Genomic DNA, 16703 nt, shown 5'->3' with positions numbered 1-16703 from the left:
ATTCGTGAACTTAAGTTAGAATTCCTTTTCTAGCCATCTCCTAACAATGTGCATAGATTTTGGGATTGTAAAATCTAGTTAAATCAATCAGTCAGAGCTAAGGATTATCGATACTTGGGTTCATTGAGTAACTAATCTAACAATACACTTATATGTTCCTCAGCACTCAAGAGACTTGAAGCAGCTTTCATCACACGTAGAGAAGCTTCAAAACGCCATGACACGCTGAGATCAAAGTTGAGAAAAATGTGCTATTTCGCATTCTCGCTATTTAGCAATATGGTTATATTATGGCTCAGGGCATATATACAGTTCATGGTATCTGAGAAAAATAAGAAAAAGAAAAGCCCATAGACCGTATCCCATATCCCATAATCTGATCAAGATGTGTTCACCATTCTCACAATGTCTTAATCATCCAAAGCTCACCATTTTTAAGATTTTTTTGCAGCGACTGACTCAACATGCTTGTCATGCAATGCCTGAACTGCAGGAATAATGAGGCTCTCGATCTCCATCTCTGGTTCGCCTTCAGGCAGGCTGGCTGGGTCCATAGGCTCATTACTAGTATTCTCCTTGCCACTGCCTTCCCGCTCTGCGGCGCCGATCAAATCCTCGACTCCGCTACCGCTGAGCGTCTTCTTGCGACGAGCAATAGGGACGCGGATCCACTGATCTTCGCGGCCCGGGCTGACGAATACGACCTCCCATTTACGAGTCGTGAGTAAGTTGCCGATCACAAGGTGGTGCTGGTACCGGTTTAGCGAGTACTTAGCCTTGTGGACGAGTATAGCGGGGTCTGTTTCGAGCTTGAATGATACGATCATTCCTTCAGGGGCCCATCCATCAACGAGGTTCTTGAGAAACTTGGGCACCGGATCCAAGTCTACTATCAATCGCTTGCTACGGGGAACCGCGGGCGACGAGTCGAAGTTATCGAATGCCTCATCATCTTCATTTTCTTTCTCCGGCCTTCGCCTCTCTGTTGTGATCGTGGTCGGACCTTGCTGCGTTTTTGGCTGGAATTTATCTGTTGCGGTTGTGCTCTGAATCTTGTGCTCGGACATACGCTCTGGCGGGACAAAAAAGTCGCTCACGGCGGCGGCGAGGTACAAGAGCCCGTTCGGTCCGAGAGGGCGCATCAATTGGGCCACTGCTCGCAACTCATGCAAATAGTCGGTAATGGTAACGAAGGGCAGCATGAGCAGCATGTTCTGCCGCTTAGCGGCATTGTACTTGCGTAAAACGCGCAACATCTTTTGCTGGTGGGCCGGGTTCGCTATGACGCTACCATCATCTGATTCATGCAAGAAATCCAGGAAACAATCTGTTGAGTGACTATAATGTCGACTGTACGGTAGTAAACTGAACTGCCGATGCAAGAATATGACGGCATATCCAGACTCCAGGAAATACTCGGCCGACGTGGCACCGCGTGTTCCAGCACTGAAGTTGTCGATGAAACGCACTGTCTGCTTTTCCAACGGGACAGTCGTACCTCCTGATGTTACCAGAACCACTCGTCGATTTGCAGCAGCGTGCTGACTGATAAACTCCTTCGCAGCCGCGACATGTTGGGGCAGTGTCTTGGGTGGCGGATTAGAGCTGAAGTAAGCGTTCTCAACCTCAAACGAAGAAGAGGATGTCCTGGTTGAGTCGCTAGCCATACTATCTTGTGATGATGTGGATGATATGGAAGATGATCTTGAAGCCGGACGATTTTCGGCAATATTAAAGGACAGACTGAGAGCGGTCGAGGCTTTTTCTGTCCTCGCTGGTTCTGACTGTGACGCCATGTTATTCTCAGTGAGATGGTACCATATGCGAGCAGACAGATGGTGGGTTATGGTGATATTTTAAAGGCGAAGAAAGGAGACAGACTACAAGTACAAGGTAGGGATTATGGCAAGGTGTTTAAAACAAACTTCATAGACAGATAGCTTGATATGCAGGACGAATAACCTTGTTCGTGCCAATTATATAGTATGTATACCTAATACGTGATATGACGGGAATTACCGGCTTATAAGGGTAACTTTGAACTTGAGTATGAGGATAAGGCACGGTGAAAGCGACTTGTCGGGCTGAGACTCAAAGGTACTTCCGGCAACCTGAGGCAAATCGACCTCGGTCCTCCGGACTTCCAGTTTTGGTGATTTTAGATTTTGGAGGGATGGGATGGGCAGCCTAGTGGAAAGGCCTACACTAGTAACTCGCCGAACGGTCTCCAGGTGCGGGATGGATTACGGCAACCTCATTCTCATCCTCATCTTCGGGTGCCAGTTATGCTCGATTTAGAATTCGGCAAGGAATGAAGGCAGCCACTTACTGTATTCGTGTTCGGATAAGAGTAGATCGATGCTGGCCTGGGTTGAAGAGTGACGCAGAAAGTCGCTCATGTACAATCGTACGTAAGCAGAAGAGAGGTTGATCGAAGCCGTTGCTTTTCCCCTCGCCTTGCAATCATTTACGATGGATCATGGCAGTGGTTGGTTGGGTTCTCCGGGCATGTCTCTCGGCCTGTCTCTGGTAGCCGCGGTGCCACAAAACTGGGTACCTAGTTCAGTGCATGCGTAGGGCCTTAGCCCGCTGTAGTCTGATGCTATCTCTCCTTCTACAGGTATTCTAGCTCCTGAACCCCCACCTACCTACACCAGGTACCTACCTACCTAGGTACTTACTCACCTATTACCTAGGTATTTAACCTACCTAAAGTTAGGTACCTAGGAGGTAGGTAAGGTCAGTAGGTACCTATTTAGGGGTATTTTGCCTACCTCCTCAAACAGTAAATCGCCGTGACAATCGGGTGTCGGGTGAACGGACACGTCGTACCAACCAACACCACACCACACATCCACCAGATTGGTAGGCTAGATACCTACAGACTGCTCACCGTTGAAGCGTCAGGGTTGCCGAAGTACATAGTGCACAGTACTTATATTCAAATGGCAAATCGAGCCTCTGCCAGGTTGATAAGAATAGATCAGACTTGGCTGATGATTTGCAGGTAGATCCACCACACTTATCCCGATATCTCAAAGCACCACCGAATCCCCGCGACTGCCTTACTGTACCTCGGGTCTCAGCTCCGTCTTCGTCTATTTACGAACCTAGTGGCATTTCATTGAATTGACAATTTAAACACAGTCTTGATTCATTACCTAGGGAGTCATGTATATTAAATATTGTATCCGCGAAGTCTAATATCTATAATGCGATCGAGATATACATATGTATATATAAGTAGGTATTGAATGTATATACATGGCCTTTCTAAATACTAAGCTCCTTCTTTGACCCGAGACATCATTGCTTTTTTTTTTTTTTAACTCGGCTCACTGTCTCACCAAAGTTCGCTGAACGCCATTCTTTTATATCAACGAAATATATTCCATGGGTCTCGGAAATTCGCCATTAGGAGATAATTGAACCAGTTCCATCGGAAGACTACTTCCGCGACTAGAATATAGTCCAAGGATTCCAGCCGATACTTACAACCTTGGCTGCGTAGATGGCGATAAACGCCAAGACCTGGGTAAGTCCCGTTAGAATGATCAAGGACCAGTATTCGCCGTTCGTGGCCGCGACGATGCTGCCCGCAATCGGAATCCCTATAAGACAAGCCACGGACACGATGGTATAGCACGTAGCGTAGTACCTGCCGTAGTTCTGGATGTGACAAAGCTTGCTCACACAAACGGGGGTAATGGAGATGTTGTTACCCGTGGAGAAGCCGAAGAGGGCGGCGAATATCACAATGCCTGGCGTCGTCTTGCCAAATGGTAGCCACACGACGTAGCAAGCAAATATGGTGATGCCGACGGAGAGCATGTTCGAGTTGAACGGACCGATCTTGTCACTGTAGTATCCGGGAATGGCCCGACCGACTACGGAGGCCCCGTTCAATATCGGCAATAACTGGAAAGCGAACGCTTCGTCGAAGCCACTGGCAAGGGCGTAACTCGAGATATATCTAGGGAAATATTTAGCAAACGGATCAGTCACCCGATACTGGACAGGAGGGGAGGACTGACGTAACTGGAATAAAGAGCCCAAACTCAAGAAAGAATATCCCGATAGTTAGAAGTAGAAAGGCCTTGTCCTTGAAGATACGGAAATCAGGATGGGGACTGATATTTTTCGGCGCGGGGAGTCGCTTCTTCAACAAGACGTTTGAAATGATGAGGAGCCCTAGACAGATAAAGCCAAGGATCCGGATAGACCAACCCCATCCCAAGCGGTCAAACAGGATTTGTAACATCAATGGGAATACAACGCCGCCGAGGCCGCCTCCGGTGCTGGCTATGCCGGAGGCAAATCCGCGGCGGGCGCGGAAGAAATGCCCTATAGCCGCAATGCTAGGAGTAAAGAGCAGCGAGGTTCCTATTCCATTCAGAAGACCGAAGGTAAGGATGAAATGCCAGTACTCTGATATGACATATGTTAACGGGTGCCATTTACTTTTAGGATTAATGTTGCTTACCGGTACACACGCTCGTGATCATTATACTCGCTACGACGGCGACGCTGCCGGGGCCGATGAGCCATCGAGGGCCGTATTTATCGAACAGCGGCCCAATATAGATGCCGCAGAAGAAGGTCAAGGCCGTGTATAGACTAAAGATCCAACCCACTGTGCCTTCACTATAATCTGAAAGCTGGTGCGTCGATACATATGTCTGAAAGGTTCCGATAGTGTTCAGGATCCCTAAAGCGGCAACGAGGCCGCACCATGAGCCAAGCACTACGAGCCATGCCTCTAGCCCTCCTTCTGGGTATGTATCATCTTCTAAGAGGGTCACTGCACGGCCGGACTCCTCATCACCACCCCTTTCATGCTCGGGCAGGGGATCATCAGTTGGGACGACAAACATCTCGGGGCTCGGATTGGCATTAAAGTCGACATCCTGCTTCTCTGAGAAGCTTGCGTCGTGAACGGGACTAGGCGATGCTGGTATCTCATTTTGCCTGGAACCTATGGCTCTTTCTGGTTCTCCCATCTCGGTTTGTTGGACTGATGTGAAAATTTTTATTCTGTACTGGGAGAACAAAACACGATTCAATTATTGCCAAATTGAAGGTTTACCCTTGAAAAGACATCTAGAACTCAAAATCGCTTATGAGATGCTCCAACGCATAGCACAATTTGACCCAATCGACTTTGTTCGCTAGAGAATTGCAACTCTTGGCTAGTTAAGGGTCATTATCGCCTTATATTGGCCGGCATCAGATCATCAAGAGTGACCGTTAGGCCTGCCCGCAGTCGGCATTGGGTCTCTGGTGGCAAGACTAATTCCCGATGTTCGCCCCGCCATAACCCACTTACTATGTAGAGAATGTCTAGGCAGAGTGAGCTTGTTTCCCTTTGAGGTAGAGTCGTTATAAACGTTGCACACTCTTTTTATAAGTATTACGTGAGTGAAGCACATACATGGCCGGCAGATGCCGGACGAGGGGCGGTGAATAATCACCAATCAACAAAGCTTCGTAGATGGATTCAAAGCGATAACCCCGTACTGTATGGGGTAAACAAGATATCAGATTCGCCCAGTAAAACTGGAGCTCAAGAACAGTAGTGGGGGTTGCTCGAACCGCCGTAAACCGCCTGCTTTCGATGGACCATCCGAGCTAGAGAGTTGTCTAGAGCTTAGCGTGACGAGCGAAACGGCTTCAATCCCGGCATTCTATGTTACAATATGTTAGTGTGTATACATATGTACTCGCCGCCTATTTGTAAGTTGTTGCTTCCGAGAAATATTGAGAGATGTCCATCGAAATCAGTGAACGCTGTGCATGCCAACAGAGACGAGGACTTGCCCGAGAGATAACTTCTTGTCTCAGTGAAAGACGTCCATTGCTAGTCACCATTGGGAATTATGAATGTACAAAGTGTTACAGGCGATATGAGAATGCGAGGCCACCGTATCGTTGAGGATTAGTCGTCTTCATCTGCTACTTCTTCCATGGTGACCTGGTGAGGCCGGGCTGTAGGTGGTGTCGCAGCATCTCTCTCTCGGTCGTCTTTCAAATAGCCTTCTCTTTCTAGACGGTCTGCTTCTTCTGGCTCCATCAGGCCGCCTTTACCCTTGCTCTTGTCTAGCTTCATGCGAACAGCGCTGGGCACGAATGCGCTGACGGCCTCCTGTTGGAGATTGCGAATCGCAGGCTTGGCCTCGTATACAGTCTTTGCTTCAACTGCAACAGGCGGCGCTGATTCTTGCTGGTGCGAGGGTCGTCCAGCTCGGTCACCCAACGGCGTGTCGTTTGCGTTCTTCGCTGCCCTACGCTTTGCATACCACTCATCCAAGATCTCCTTCGGTATAGGGGGCGGTGTGTCCCGCGGCATCGGTATGGACTTTACATCGTCAGGCACATCATCGTCGTCACTTGAAGCGTCTTCGCGGCCTCTTCTCCGCTTGCCGAGTACTCTAGAGTCTTGTCCATCAGGTCTTGGTCCGCCACGGCCAAAGGAAGGGGCTTTATCGCCTAATGCTTCCCTCGCCTTGAGCACAGCTTTATGGTCTCGCTCTAGCCCCTCAAGTACGGATTGCTCGTGTGCAGTGAGTTTCCCTCCACTAGATGTTATTTGCTTTAGATCGTCAATCTGCTTTTGGAGTCTCTCGGGATTTCGTTGTGCGAGTTTTTCGTTCCGGCGTGCGGCGACCTCAGCCTTCCCTATGGAAAAAGTGATAAGCGCTCTGGGGGTAAAGTACAATGTATTTAGGGAGTCATGGTACCTTTCTTGATGGCCTTGGCTTTGTCGGCTTTGCGCTGAGCCTGAACGGGGTTGAAATTGCGCTCCTTGGCCATGATTGGGAACCAGGTGCACAAAGAGACGATAAGTGATATATGTAGGTAGGTAGGCAGTGAGAGAAGCTGAGCACTCAGTTTGTCGGTTGCGCTCAGAGGGTACTTTCGATGCCTTACCGAGATTTATGTGGTTGCTGGTAATTGAATGCTTTAAATCTTGCGTCACAGTACAGGAGAGCAACAATACTTACTTGCAGTAGGTAGAATAGATGGGCTGATATGCTCTATACAGTAATCATAATAGTTCACACTGTATTAGGGTAACCCCATGTACGCGCCTACCTGCAGTTGGTACATTACATGTACCTACCTACCATACTCCGTACCTACATAGACACAGTATTACAGCCCAGAGCACGGTATCATCAGGCAGTAAGTAAGTATCAGGTAGGTAACAGGTCAAAAGTTCAAGCCAAGCGGGCACTGTGAGGGATCCGGGGCACTGGTAGGTACCCTTGCGCGACCCGCGTTTTGTTTCAAAGCTCGATGCGCTGAGTGGATCAGGCGTGTCCAGGCGTGCCCAAGGCCGATAGTGGCTGCTGCTGGCTGCTGGCTGCTGGCTGCTGGGACGACTGTGTTGACAAAGCTCCATCTACCCCGCCAAATGCCGACGCCGTGGAATGTCAGTCCCGAACAATTAATGCCTTGATAGATTCGACATTGCCCAATCCCGCCTGATCACTCCTCCGCTTCGTATCATCCCACCAGCCGTGCCTTCCTCGTCTATCTCTATATATATATTTCTCTATCTCTGCGCGCTTGCAGCCATTGACCGGCTGGCTACAGTGCTCGAACGCGTACCTAGGTAGGCCCTTATCAGCCTGCATCTGCGGCATGGTGTTGGCCCTCTGTCAATTCTACCTACATCATTACCACGATTCGAGCTGTGATATTCACTTTTGATCCCAAACAACTTCTCTACAGCACGGCAATTAACAACACTTACGATGGCCAGCTTTATCTCCAATATGTTTCCCTCGTCTCAGGGCGCAAGAGACATCCGACCTTCGGACGAGCATCGTCCAGGCACTCCCACCAAAAACACTTTCATAGAGCCCGTCTCAACGCCACAAGGTAGCCCAAGCAAGAAGACAATTCCTCCCGGCGCCCATGAGCTCCCTGCTGCTTTTGACAATGCCCTCAAACTTAACCCCCCCGCCCTCGAAAGCCCAGTCAAGCTCAAGCCCCAGGGTATTGGCACTCCATTATTGCCCACCAAGAGCAACATCCAACCCGCCGATGATCCCTTCATCTCCGCTACCCCTAGCGTCGACAACAGTATCATCCACAAAACCGGACAGTCGCCTGACGCTCCCACTAAAAGACAGGGGCAAGAAAACACACCGCCTACACGGTCGTCGCGCATCCCTATGCTGAATCACAACCAAGCCGCCCTATCTCGCCATGAAATGTACCAGCCCCGAGATAGTAGACCCCACACGCCAACTACCAAGAAGTTCAACACTGCCCGTGGCTTGACCCCAGAGGAATTGGAAATCTTGAAAAAGCCTTCTGTCCGTCGTCTAGTGAACGTCACTCAGCTCTGTTAGGAATTGCCGCTCCCGCTTCCCTTGTATGCACGGCTAACCCCCCATGTCAGACTTCCTAGACTACTACTTCGATTTGCTCACTTACGTGGGCTCTCGACAAAACCGGCTGAATGCATTCAAAGCCGAGATTCCGCCTCCACCGGAGACAGATCAAGAAGAATATGATAAGATGTGGCAAAAGTACGCAGGGAGAGAACGTGCAGCCCTTCGCAAACGTCGGGTGCGGCTCCGGCACGGTGACTTTCAGATCCTTACGCAGGTTGGTCAAGGAGGCTATGGGCAAGTGTTCCTTGCCCAGAAAAAGGATACTAGGGAAGTGTGCGCGTTGAAGGTCATGAACAAGAAGCTTCTTTTCAAGCTGGACGAGATCCGGCACGTCCTAACCGAACGCGATATCCTAACCACTGCTAACAGCGAGTGGTTGGTTCGGCTACTTTACTCTTTCCAGGACGACAAGAGTATTTATCTTGCCATGGAATATGTCCCTGGCGGAGACTTCAGGACACTTCTCAACAACACTGGGGTGCTTTCCAACCGCCATGCTCGCTTCTACATCGCAGAAATGTTTTGTTCCGTTGATGCTCTTCACAAGCTGGGCTATATCCACCGCGATTTGAAACCTGAGAATTTCCTCGTGGATTCCACTGGCCATGTCAAGCTGACGGATTTTGGTCTAGCTGCTGGCAATGTTGCTTCATCCAAGATCAACTCGATGCGTATTAGGCTGGAAAAGGCATCCGAAACACAGGTCCCCTTTGGCAAGGCTATGGATCAAAGAACGATAGCCGAACGTCGTGAGGGCTATCAGACGATGCGTGAAAACGATGTGAATTATGCCAAGTCCATAGTAGGGTCTCCTGACTACATGGCACCCGAAGTCCTCCGGGGGGAGGAATATGACTTCACTGTTGACTATTGGAGTTTGGGCTGCATGTTATTCGAAGCTCTTACTGGCTTCCCGCCATTTGCTGGCTCCTCGGCTGATGAAACCTGGAGAAATTTGAAGCATTGGCGAGAAGTGTTGAAGCGTCCAGTCTGGGAAGATCCAAATTACTTCCTCAGCAATCGCACATGGAGCTTCATTACTACGTAAGTCGAAACGTCTGTTGATTGTCACGCATTGGCGAAATTAACCGGGCTTTAGCTGTATCAATTCACGGTCAAAGCGCTTCTCAGCCATCAAAGATATTTACGAGCATCCGTACTTCTCTGAAGTCGATTGGGAAACTCTGCGACAATCAAAAGCGCCATTTGTCCCTGAGCTTGACTCTGAAACCGACGCGGGATATTTTGACGACTTCAGTAACGAGGCTGACATGGCAAAGTATAAAGAGGTCCACGACAAACAACAGGCCTTGGAGAGCATGGCTGATCGGGAAGAAGAGATGGGCAAGGGTCTTTTCGTTGGCTTCACCTTTCGTCATCGCAAGAATACTGAAGATGGTAGCCCGCGTAAACGAATCCAGACCGATGGCAGTTTCGGTACAATGCTCTAATGCGAGAGCTTTCTGAAATAAAGACTTATTGCTTTCGCTGGGAGATGTTAGTTTGTTTTCTGAGCATGAATTGTTATATTCATTTCTTGGGTGGTATTCTCTGGCACCCAGAGTTCCTAATGCCTCTTTTTTCTGCCAGACATACCACAATGTAGCCAGCATCCACGCCACGATAATGGCGTAAGTTTTTCATTGTTGGTAACTGCACATCACGCGCAATGGAGAAGTGTACAGCCTCCGTGGGCAATATTTTGATAATTTCCGCATAGTGTTTGGGAGTTTAGGCGGCCTGGGAATGCTAGCTTGACAAGAGGGATACAAGCCTAGCTGTTGGTGAATGCATAGGGTGATAGACATTGTATAACAGTGTTGTATTTCATGTAGGGAAGCTCATGCTTCGGTCAATAACAAGGCAAATTTGATTCTTGCAAATGGACTGCAGGGAAATTCTACCGCTTTGAAAACGCCAGACACCAAAATATTAGGCAAGGCTCTTGATTAGTGCTCCCGAAGCCTGAAAATCTCGAATCTGCCCTCACATGGAAATCGATTATTAGTGTGATGTCACTAGATCTAGTTCCTTTACTCAAAAATGTAGCATTGAGAAGGACGTCATCAGCCGTCGCCGGCGTTTTTGTTAAGGAGGCTCAGGTATACGGTGTGACCTGTATACCGCCGCTGAGTTAGATCTTTTTACTCATCGCTATGACGAAGCTAGATGATTGTGTCCATCTAGCCTACTCACTGCCGAACGCCCAGGATTCACCGCATGAGGCAGTCCGCCCACGACGCGTGTGCTGCGATGTAGATGGTGCAGCTAAATCAACATCTCGGTCCCGGACAGTGCTTAATTTTTCCATTTCGGGGTCATATGGATTTCCTACTCTGCATTGATTGGTTCCGTGGCATGTGTAAGTCAGCCCTCGGAACTCCCCAACACAAACCCCCGCAAAGCATCATGCTTCAACCTCGCACAACGGCGTCATGGATGGTGTTTGATCAATTCGAGCCGCTCCACTAGCAAAAATGCTCCCCGGGGGATAAAAATACTTCCTCTTTCGATGGAGTGTTTCTTGAGCTATATATTGAGCTTCTAAAAATACTAGGATGGTTGGTGGTTGCCAGTGCTATGAATCTCACTCACTCCAGCAGCGCCCTCGCTCTGGGTTTCTAGTTCATGGGATAGATCTGCTGTGCAACGCGAGGATCTGCCTGATTATACCGAGGTGGATAACGCGTAGCTCGGGATTAGGACTGCTGTCATCCACCTAGTGAAAGCGATCATGAAGTCCGGCTTTACTTCGTAGCTGGTCAGCCTTCAAACTCTGTTCCCTTCCCTGGTTGTGCGCCGAACAACTCACAAGACACACGTCTCGATATTAACAGACGCTTTTGTTGTCCTAAGGACGCGCGGCTCTCAACCAAAGGACGAAGCAACCAGATGTTTCCCGCACGCCACACTGAACAACCTCGTTCCTTGTACGGCCCTCATCTGACGAGGGCGGTAGCCACACGTCTACCTGTAGGGTGTCGTCAATTTCAACCCTATCAAAACTCTATTAAGACCCTTTAGCCTAGGCTGAGGGCGGTTTCCACGCCAGCCGCTCGCTTACCCCTACGCGGCCGGCAGCATCACAGCCATGTCTTACGTCTATCTGCCTACGAATCTGTGTATGCAAAGACGTGCCGTTTCTTCATCCAGAATTTGGCTCGGTAAGACGGCCCCATGATACATGTATCTGTCTGTGATGACGAATTGGCTACGCAGGCCATTTCAAGCCTTTCTTTGCTGAAGTTGCATGGGCCTTGCCGTAGCCAGTGAGGGATATAAATAAAGTCAAGACGTCCATAGATATGGCGTCTGCTCATTACCACATAAGGCTTCTTTCTGCTCACTACAATCTTCGTCGCCAACTTTCACGCTTGCATTGCAGCTTTGGGTGTTTACATTCTGCATCTCGATTCATATCACTTCACTTCACTATCTCGAAGACATACAGTCAATCTCTAAGATGAAGTACTCGACCTTCCTCCCCATCGCATATCCCGCTGTCGTCGCAGGACAGTGGTGGTACGGGGCTCCTGAATGCGCTGTTAGTAAACCACTTCTCTTTCTTGTCATATTTACTGCCTCGAATCCTCGCTTCCTGCTCTCCAGCCTAACACGAACTGACTATATCCCCCCGCAATAGCAATCCTGCCTATCTTCCGCATGGGCTGGACCCTCAGACACCACCACGAGCTGGTGGCCGCAACAGTCCGAGTATTGTAATGAGGACAAGGGCAAGTCCATCGGGGACTGCATTGACAGCGCCTGCAGCGCCACGTCGACCGCGTACACCTCATACAGCTCCCTCTCCTCCTCGCTCTGCTCTCGATACGCATCGTGCACCAGCGCTGGCAGCACCGGCGTGCAAACCATCACCTACCCCGGTGGCCCCGTGACGTGGGCTCCTGCTGGCGGCTGGGGAGGCAAGTTCAACCCCGGCGGACATCCCGGCGCACCCCAATGGGGCGGTCCGAACGGCTCCGACTACAGCCACTACTGGTCCGACTGGGCGTCCGCATACAGTGGGTCGAAGACGTGGTCGGGTGGTGTCGTCACCGTCACTGGCTGTGCCTTCGATGGGTCGCCCTGGTTCGTGGGACCTAACTGTGGCTGGAACGGCCTCGGCGGCTTCAACGGCTTCGTGGGTTGGGGTTCCGGCTGGAGCTGGGGTCCCACGCAGACTGGGACTGTCACTGTCACTACAACTGACGCCGACGGCAAGACGACCACCGAGACGGGCGTTGGCACGGTCGCCGTCGCCATCAGTGGCACGCTCACCACCTCCTCGATTGTTGGCAAGATCGCTGAGGAGACGGGCAGCTCTGACAGCTCTGACAGCTCTCAGCACAACGCTGCGCACCGCTTGGGAGGTGCTGGGCCCGAGGGCTCGATTGTTACTGTTTTCCTGGGCGTTGGGCTCGGAACAGTCCTCGCTGTTGCCGGTATGTTATAAATCAGATAAGAGTGCGTTATCATCGCGCTCCATTCATGCCGGGATATAGCCCCAACATGTCTATTTTGATCCTTTACACTGTTGAAATAATTGCATTAATATCGCTCATAATCGCTTCCTGTCTTGTGTGAGCTCGAATCTTATATAATATGGTCAGCACGTTTTGGGAGCCGAGGGTTCTCCACAGGCGGCGTGATGTAATTAAGGGGGAAAGGATAGGATCATGACTTTTATCTTTGGGTATCATATAGATGTTTGTATGTACACTAATATTCGCACAACTAAAATCTCATTCCTTGAAAAAGAAAGAAAAAATTAAAAAAAAGATTTAAAAAAAACCAGCCTTATTCCATCATTCTGTAAATTCACATCCCTTATAATCGACGATTGAACTCCTCAAGACCGAACAGGATACTCGTACCCGTAGACGACGCCGACAGAGGAGATCTATCATCCCCTTCGCCACGCTGCGACCTGCCCCCTTGCGTTTCCCTTTCATGCTCGTGCGGCTCCGCGTACGACGTGCCCCTCCATCGCCTGTGGTCGAACCGCTCCCCTGGCGCCACAGGCGGAAGAACCGGCGTGCTATTCACCCCCGACATCCCACCCGCATCAAGTTCGCTGCGACCAGGGGGCGTCCGCCACCCTAGGACCGGAGACTCCGTGTTCGCCCGTCGGGACCTCGACAGCGAGCCGTACCGCCCCAGAGACGGCGTGCTCTTGTTCAGGGACGTCCCGAGGGGACTCCATTCCTTCGTAACATCCGCTCCCCAGCCCGACGCGTCGAAATCCTCTAGTTCGGGCTCGAATTCCATCGTGTCGAAGGACCGTCTGGGACGCGGTGGTGGCGCACTCGTCTCTTTTACAGCTTCCTGTCTTGGGTGTGGCTGCGCTTGGGGCACGGGAGGCAAAGGCCCGGCGGGCGGACCACTTGGGGCGCCAGCGCGGGCAATACTTCCTACGCCCACCGGCGGTTGGTACGGCGTGGAAAGCTTCCGCCGATGCCATGCGCGTTCGCCCAGACCGTCGACCCTCGCTGACAGCGGCGGCGGCGCGATGATCTGCGATGATCTCGTGCGTTTGTGTGTCGTCGATGACTGGGGTGAGGAAGAGCCGTCGTTGGGGTTGCTTGGTCGTCGCCAATGCACGGCTGAACTAGTAGCGTCTTCTACATGTGCGTGAGCTTGTGCCTGAGCGCTGATACGCGGTGTCGTTGGCGGAGAACGCCGCCCTTGTCCCATCATTTCGATGCTGTCCCGCTCTTCCCATGTCGCTGCTGTCCGCGAGCCTCGCCATGGATGCAGGCCTGCTGAGGACCTGCCGCCTGACTCCAGGGCGGGCGTGCTCGGGACAACGCCGCTGTACTCAGTATGCTTGCTTTTCCCGGTGCCACCTTGCTCGTGCCTCGGCGCAACGAATTGGGCTGCTTGGTTGTGGACCTCGGCCTGGGTGAATATTGGGGTTTGTATAGATCGTCGCCCATGGCGGTCTAGCATCGACTTCACGTGTGCATCTTGGATTCGCTTCTTGCGTATGTGCGCGCGGTAGCAGAGGAATACGCCGGCGGTTACGAGAACTGCGCCCGAAAGGCTGCCCGTTATGGCGGCGACTGTTGGCGTCGATGCGGGTTTGCCAGGTAGCACGGAAGAAGGAAATGTTTCTTGCGAAGTTGTGCTCTTGGTCTCGGCAGTAGACGACGCTGATGTCGACGGGTTGGCAGTGGTAGTAGTAGCAGGATGCTTCGTTTGGCTGTTCGCTGACTTAAGGCTATAAACGGCGATGTTGACCCGTCCTCCGCATGATAGCCTGGGGTCTCCCGAGCAAGGTGCCATGCAATTGTTATCTTGAAGTTTATGGAGGTCTGTAGACAGATCATTACCGCATCTACATTCACTACATATATGTGTGTCAGTTGCGATACGGGGCGGTGGCGTGTGATGTTGTATGGACGTTGATGATTCAAGAGCTATACATACCTCCCATTCCGTAGCCCGGCGTATATGTAAGTTTGTGCTTCTTTCTTCGGCGGCATTGCCGAGCCGCAGCCTTGTAGACAGCTATCTATCGTAAGATTGCCTCGTAGAGGTTTGTCTTCCGAGATCGCATCATAGTCCTCAGGTCCGAATATATGTTCCCCATCTTTAGACGGTGGGCTATAACATCCCACCAACGTGTACTGAGAGTTTCCTGGAACCAGCGACGGCCTGTACTCCACCGTAGTTGTGAGAGTAATCGTCGAGGTCAAGATCGAGGTGCCCGGAATAGCCGGCGTTCCTATTACCAGTATTTCTGCCTTTCCCTGGACAGGGAGCCCAACCCATATCAAAACCCAGAGGCAGAGCCGCCTTGCACTGAACTCTAACAGAGACATGGCTCGTGTCGTCGCATTGGCGAGGTTTGTAAGGCATGTCTAGCCATCGTGGAATGCCAATCGCGTCGCTCCGTAGAGCATGCGTTGGTGTTTTTGTTCCCATCATCGTGTTCGGTCATGCCCATACAAAGGAGGTGTCTTCCTCATCGTCCAAACAAAGGCAATGCCCCCAGACCTTAACGGCCGAATTTGACCAGCTAAGAGAGCCATGGCTGGCCAGTAATTACAATTGCCACTCAATTTCTAAAGAAAAAAGAGCAAGAGTTCTGGAAATCACGAGGCTGACTGGATCGCCGGTTCAATTCTAGATTACAAGCCAACTCAGGAACAAAGCAGATGAGAATATGTCTAGGAACTGAGGACTGATAAGGGCTTGTGTGCTATTTCTGGTATTTTCATGACAGACAAAAAGAGTGCACATTGATAACGGTATTCTACTGATAGCAACCCTACCAAGGGCTAGATAGCAAGGCTACATGTGCCTATCTCCAGATAGAGGATCAGTTTCGTGTATCCCTATCAATGGATGATGGCTACGAGACGCCCACATTTCAATGCAGTGTTCTGCCCCCTATATGAGATTACGCAAGCAGACGTTTCTCATTTATTATTTAAGATGTCTTGTCCTCCAAGAAAAGTCCCGTGATGCGTTCAGTGTCTTTATCTGCGAACTTATCCTTGGTGTTATCAGCGGTGAAAGCTTTATCACGATTGCCATCGCTCAGCCTCAATTCGACCTGCCGTTTTAGTGCCAGGGGCCAAGATCTGGGGATAAGAAGACGGCGAACAGCGAGGCGGTCACGAACATGTTGAATTATATATCACGGCCATCTTTTCTTTCTTCTATAACTCCACTCACTATACGTGTATTCTGCGAAGCTTCAATGACGAAAGGAATGAGATCGCCACGGTGCACGAACGTCACATCGCCCTTCGATACGCTGACTAATAATAGATGAGAACATCACAACGGACCATAGCAGTGTCAGACAGCATCAGCTCGTCTCACGTGGTTTGAGCCATCAAACGAACTACGCAACTCATCCACAGTAGGGTAGTTCATCGCAAATGAACACGCTCCAGGAACCCCCCACAAGAACCCGAACAGCATGACTCGGATGATGCATGCGTACTTACCTACCTTACCACCGGCTGCATGAGTAAACAGCATGGTCGCGCCTGGATCAGCTACCCGTGGCGGGAAAAACGATGCGAAAAGGGTTACGCTGAAGAGGAGGAGCAGGAATAGCCATGTCAAAGGACTTTTCCTTCAGTACCTACGGTGGTGCCCCCACACGCGGCGGCGGGACGCTTGGACGACGGCGAAGAGAGGCAGGGATGGCCCCCCACGCGCCAATTTCATCTCCGTGTATTGGAGCGCGTTGCCTCTCAGCTGCAGACATCTATAACTGGAAATTACCACCGAGCGGTCGAGCAGACCTCCCACGCTGGCCCATCCCGCTCGCCGGCTTGC

The 16703-nt window shown here is 50.8% G+C and overlaps 6 protein-coding genes across 6 annotated transcripts; 2 read left to right on the top strand and 4 right to left on the bottom strand.

Annotated features, from left to right (window-relative positions):
- Positions 1-237: 237 nt before the first annotated feature.
- On the bottom strand, positions 238-2511 carry F5B22DRAFT_592950 (DNA/pantothenate metabolism flavoprotein). Its single transcript, XM_047973969.1, has one exon. The coding sequence runs from the start codon at positions 1794-1796 to the stop codon at positions 435-437; it is 1362 nt and encodes a 453-aa protein (XP_047834157.1). The 5' UTR covers positions 1797-2511; the 3' UTR covers positions 238-434.
- A 948-nt stretch (positions 2512-3459) lies between these two features.
- F5B22DRAFT_643162 (major facilitator superfamily domain-containing protein) lies at positions 3460-5000 on the bottom strand (the record flags this gene model as incomplete). The annotated part of the gene is made up of 3 exons (XM_047978223.1): positions 3460-3973; positions 4035-4428; positions 4484-5000. The coding sequence occupies 3 exons, from the start codon at positions 4998-5000 to the stop codon at positions 3460-3462; spliced, it is 1425 nt and encodes a 474-aa protein (XP_047834156.1).
- Positions 5001-5701: 701 nt separating this feature from the next.
- On the bottom strand, positions 5702-7042 carry F5B22DRAFT_460840 (WW domain binding protein 11-domain-containing protein). Its single transcript, XM_047972061.1, has 2 exons — positions 6738-7042; positions 5702-6675 (listed from the first exon to the last, which is right to left on the bottom strand). Exons 1-2 carry the CDS (start codon positions 6808-6810, stop codon positions 5936-5938), a joined length of 813 nt encoding a protein of 270 aa, XP_047834155.1. The 5' UTR covers positions 6811-7042; the 3' UTR covers positions 5702-5935.
- Positions 7043-7119: 77 nt separating this feature from the next.
- On the top strand, positions 7120-10349 carry F5B22DRAFT_592939 (serine/threonine-protein kinase DBF20). Its single transcript, XM_047973968.1, has 3 exons — positions 7120-8355; positions 8411-9449; positions 9505-10349. The coding sequence occupies exons 1-3, from the start codon at positions 7758-7760 to the stop codon at positions 9854-9856; spliced, it is 1989 nt and encodes a 662-aa protein (XP_047834154.1). The 5' UTR covers positions 7120-7757; the 3' UTR covers positions 9857-10349.
- A 1096-nt stretch (positions 10350-11445) lies between these two features.
- F5B22DRAFT_460759 (uncharacterized protein) lies at positions 11446-13045 on the top strand. The gene is made up of 2 exons (XM_047972059.1): positions 11446-11949; positions 12049-13045. The coding sequence occupies exons 1-2, from the start codon at positions 11869-11871 to the stop codon at positions 12856-12858; spliced, it is 891 nt and encodes a 296-aa protein (XP_047834153.1). The 5' UTR covers positions 11446-11868; the 3' UTR covers positions 12859-13045.
- A 24-nt stretch (positions 13046-13069) lies between these two features.
- On the bottom strand, positions 13070-15506 carry F5B22DRAFT_460751 (uncharacterized protein). Its single transcript, XM_047972058.1, has 2 exons — positions 14835-15506; positions 13070-14751 (listed from the first exon to the last, which is right to left on the bottom strand). Exons 1-2 carry the CDS (start codon positions 15227-15229, stop codon positions 13233-13235), a joined length of 1914 nt encoding a protein of 637 aa, XP_047834152.1. The 5' UTR covers positions 15230-15506; the 3' UTR covers positions 13070-13232.
- Between the last annotated feature and the right edge of the window lie 1197 nt (positions 15507-16703).

This window comes from Xylaria bambusicola (assembly GCF_022495145.1).
Source record: "Xylaria bambusicola strain CBS 139988 unplaced genomic scaffold F5B22scaffold_6, whole genome shotgun sequence".
Lineage (NCBI taxonomy): Eukaryota > Fungi > Ascomycota > Sordariomycetes > Xylariales > Xylariaceae > Xylaria > Xylaria bambusicola.
This window is presented reverse-complemented; position numbering and strand designations above follow the sequence as displayed.

What these genes read in the sequence shown, in the direction of transcription:
- F5B22DRAFT_460751 (XM_047972058.1), bottom strand. Translation starts at nt 15,229, where the DNA reads ATGTCTCTGTTAGAGTTCAGTGCAAGGCGGCTCTGCCTCTGGGTTTTG. An exon ending in GCCGGGCTACGGAATGGGAG is followed by an intron (nt 14,752 to 14,834) that starts GTATGTATAGCT and finishes ACATATATGTAG; the next exon opens with TGAATGTAGATGCGGTAATG.
- F5B22DRAFT_460840 (XM_047972061.1), bottom strand. Translation starts at nt 6,810, where the DNA reads ATGGCCAAGGAGCGCAATTTCAACCCCGTTCAGGCTCAGCGCAAAGCC. An exon ending in AGCCAAGGCCATCAAGAAAG is followed by an intron (nt 6,676 to 6,737) that starts GTACCATGACTC and finishes CTTTTTCCATAG; the next exon opens with GGAAGGCTGAGGTCGCCGCA.
- F5B22DRAFT_592950 (XM_047973969.1), bottom strand. Translation starts at nt 1,796, where the DNA reads ATGGCGTCACAGTCAGAACCAGCGAGGACAGAAAAAGCCTCGACCGCT.
- F5B22DRAFT_592939 (XM_047973968.1), top strand. Translation starts at nt 7,758, where the DNA reads ATGGCCAGCTTTATCTCCAATATGTTTCCCTCGTCTCAGGGCGCAAGA. An exon ending in AGTGAACGTCACTCAGCTCT is followed by an intron (nt 8,356 to 8,410) that starts GTTAGGAATTGC and finishes CCCCCATGTCAG; the next exon opens with ACTTCCTAGACTACTACTTC. An exon ending in ACATGGAGCTTCATTACTAC is followed by an intron (nt 9,450 to 9,504) that starts GTAAGTCGAAAC and finishes ACCGGGCTTTAG; the next exon opens with CTGTATCAATTCACGGTCAA.
- F5B22DRAFT_460759 (XM_047972059.1), top strand. Translation starts at nt 11,869, where the DNA reads ATGAAGTACTCGACCTTCCTCCCCATCGCATATCCCGCTGTCGTCGCA. An exon ending in ACGGGGCTCCTGAATGCGCT is followed by an intron (nt 11,950 to 12,048) that starts GTTAGTAAACCA and finishes CCCCCGCAATAG; the next exon opens with CAATCCTGCCTATCTTCCGC.